This window comes from Daktulosphaira vitifoliae, unplaced genomic scaffold, assembly GCF_025091365.1.
Source record: "Daktulosphaira vitifoliae isolate Bord-2020 unplaced genomic scaffold, ASM2509136v1 Scaffold_3, whole genome shotgun sequence".
Classification (NCBI taxonomy): domain Eukaryota; kingdom Metazoa; phylum Arthropoda; class Insecta; order Hemiptera; family Phylloxeridae; genus Daktulosphaira; species Daktulosphaira vitifoliae.
In genome coordinates, this window is record NW_026099574.1 from 41957245 (window position 1) to 41960985 (window position 3741).

Consider the following 3741-nt stretch of genomic DNA (forward strand, 5'->3'; position numbering starts at 1 on the left):
AAAAAAAAAAAAAAAAAACGCATCTTAGTAAAACCAATACCTTCTCAGCTTCGCATCGAAGCTAATAAAAGGACTAGATACAATTTTTTTTTGTTAATTATGAATAAATAAATTGGTCTACAAGAAATTTTCATCAGTCAAAAATATAATGTTTTGGATGATCATTGAAAAATATTTCCTCTTAGTGATATGATTTTATTATGTAATTCAGTATAAAACTAATTTTATCATAAAAAACGCTTCGATGCAAATCTGTAGATAGTCTTTAATTTTAAGAATTTGGTTGATTATTCTAAAAGCAAAATTAACTTTTATTTCTATCATTATTCCTAATTAGTAGTTGATTTATAAGTATAATTTATGAATTAATATCTATTAAAGCAATTCAACATAGTATAAAATTGATATTTAATAAATTAGTATTGTAATTTTTTCTGAAAATTTGTAAAAAATTATAAAATAGTTATTATATTTATGGTAAACGTGTATAAAAATTGAAGGGCTTGACATAGAACTTTTCAGATAATAATTTATTGATAAATATTTATTAATAATAATTAAGTTTAAAAAGTTGCTATTTTAAATCCCCCTATGAGCAGGCTAAGTGTTAGATTTTCAAAAAAATGATATTAAATAAAAGGAAAATACCTGAGGTTTCAATATATATAAAAAAAAGTTAATTTGTTAATAAAACCCAGAATTTTGACACAAAAATAGCATTTCAAATACGGTAGTCCTTTTCACCATGAAGACATATCCAGATGTCAATTTTTTTTTCAAATTAAATTATATTACATTAGTTTTAATTTAAGATATATATAAAAGTGACAGTCTTTCCGGAATATTTTCAAAAGTTAAGTTGAAAAAGGGCCATTTGAAATCCTTTCAGTGGGCTAGTAAAAGGTCAAATGTTCACAAAAATATATTAAATGATAGGTAAATACCTAAGGTATCTATAAAAAAACAAATATAATGATTACTATTATGATATATTAAATATATCATGATTACTGTGTATACATATGATGATAATGTGTATACATTACAAACTTGGCATTAATACCATAATAAGAAATTAGATAAGGCAATTATTACTTATCACTCTCATTCAAAAGTATATTGAAAAGATAGCGTTTCTTCTGTCCTTTTCTCAATACGTATTTCAATGTTCAATACCGTAAAATAATACATGAAAATTCGAATTTTCACAAACTTCAAAACGCTACAGAATATTTACTACTCAATATTAATAAGATATTTTTTTACTAAAATTTTTCTTAAATTCTACTCTACAAAATAGCTTAGATTTTTTTTTTACATTTTATTAAAAATATTAATTATTTTTAAATTTTAAATAAAAAAGCTATAGACCTAACGTATAACTATTATTTAAAAAAAAAATCAACTAAAAATATTAACTGGATCAAAAGTTATTTAAGTTGTCAGTGAGTGGTGGGCCACCCTGTATATATAAATGTAAAGCGACTTAAGTACGTAAACGTATCATGCATTAGGTATAGCCATGTTTTGTGGGCGGGCGGGTCGGTCTAACGTTAAACCTGAGGTATAAACGGCGGTAGGAATATATACGTAAGCCGTATGCACGCGGATGATAATGGTCAGTCAAAATAAAAATTTGTTTATATATATATAATATTGATGACACGCACGTGTGTACGGGTACGATAACCAAAAATAAATTTATACAGGAATAGTATTGCCGGCGTGTGATGAGCGAGGCGTGGGGTGGGGTGAATGCGTTATGACAGTCTAGTCTAGACGACGGAATATGCGATAACGCGTGGCGTTTGGAGAGTTACAAACATACATACATACATACAGGTGAAACTAATATAAGCGTGTTAATGAAAAGGAAGGCGGATAAGAGGAAAGACTGGAAGATGGCTGCAAACCAATCTACGGATTGAAACCATAGAGAGAGAGAGTTATACAACTAATTAATTACATTAATAATTAATTAATACTTATCTTACTTTATTAAATTTTATAGTTAAATGATTGAAATTATTTAAAATTATAAAATCTCATAACAACACAAATTATAATATTATAATTATTATATTATTATAAAAGGTAACAAGCGACAAATTTATGACTAAACAACCAAATTTTTAGCGAATATAATTTTCATTAGTGTCTTTTGTGCCTTTGAAATGGCGCTTGGTCTCTATTTTTATATTATTTCGTTAAAAAAATTGATAAAACGTCGATTTTATCAAAAATTAATAATTAAATATTTCATTATTAATGACTCAGAATCTTTAATTGACAATTCCATAGTATACATCATGTTGCTTATTCCCTCTTTTTTTTATCAGCCGATTTTAATTACAGATATATTATGATATTATATATTTATGTAAAATTACCTGCTTCGAATACATGAAGTTTACTGTTAGTTGTTAATTCCATCAATTCCTGAAAATTATACAATTATATAATTAAATAAAATGAAATTAATAATTCAGCATGGTAGGTAATGTGTCAATGTATCGAACTATAGTAATATATGAGCGAGTTGTAAAATTAAACTCGTTCAAGGTTAGACTAGTCACGAAGGCAAGAAGTACTTGCTTTTTTTTAGTGTAATGCAATTTTTTTTGCAGATCTGACACAATTATTGTGCTTCTGAGCCATTGACCACCCTATACACCTTTAATCCCGTTGTTATTTTATCTTCATAATTGGGGGGATCTATCAGAGTTCCAAAATAAAAATAAATCACATGTTGGTGTTCTAAAAAATTCTTACTCGAATTAACGTATTCAGCTATGTACACGTTGAAAATAAATATAATTCAAACTCAGACCATAGAGTATTACTCTAAGGTATAGATATTCGACAACGACAAAATGGTTTCAATTAAAAAACCCAGCACAGAGGGGTCGCGGCACAAGTGGTGCCGTAGTATAGTTGGATCAAGTATAATGATATCTGACAGTGATTAAAATCACTATCAAAAATAAACGTTTCGATGCAAATCTTTAGATAGTGTTTAATTTAAAAAAAATTGATGTTTTATTCCAAAAGCTACTTGATCTGCTGGTTCCTTATTAATATCTCGATTAAGATAAAGTATGTCGAATGAAAAAGGGTTTATTAAAAAATATTATTTCTCATAAAAAAATTGTGTGGATTCATAAACTTTTCAATAAGTTATAGCATTATAAAGTTAAATATAATATAAATTATAAAATCGAGAATTTTCACACAAAAATGGCATTCGATAGCCATTTTCACCATGAAGACAAGTCCAGAGGTCAAATTTTTTTTTTTAAATTAAAGTATATTACATTAGCTTTAATTTAAGATATATATAAAAGTGTCAGACCTTCCGGAACATTTTCAAAAGTTAAATTGAAAAAGTTGTCTTTTTAAATCCCCCCCCGTGGGCAGATAAAGGGTCAAATTTACAAAAAAAATATATCAAATGATAGGTAAAGACATCAAGCATCTATATAAAAAAAAATTATATTGATATGTTCATTTTTGAAAAAGTTACGGCACATTTTAGTAAAAAAAATTGAAAAATTTTTCGAAAATTAGCGATTTTTAAATTTGTAATTTTTTTGGTGGTTCCCCCCATTTACGGGGAACGGGGGAATTTTTAAGGGTAATGTCTTCGACTAGATACGATTTGTGATCTTTTGACGTATCATTGAAGGAAATCGGTTCGGTGAGAGCTAAGAAAAAGTGGTAACAGACACAAAAAAAAACACA

At 27.0% G+C, this 3741-nt stretch overlaps 1 protein-coding gene across 1 annotated transcript in view; it reads right to left on the reverse strand.

Moving 5' to 3' along the window:
* Positions 1–3741, reverse strand: part of LOC126903042 (C-factor) — a 10106-nt gene that overhangs the window by 4667 nt on the left and 1698 nt on the right. Inside the window, exon 2 of the mRNA XM_050680956.1 lies at positions 2391–2439. Within this exon, the coding sequence (XP_050536913.1) occupies positions 2391–2439 (49 nt within the window). The remainder of the gene's footprint in view (positions 1–2390; positions 2440–3741) is intronic.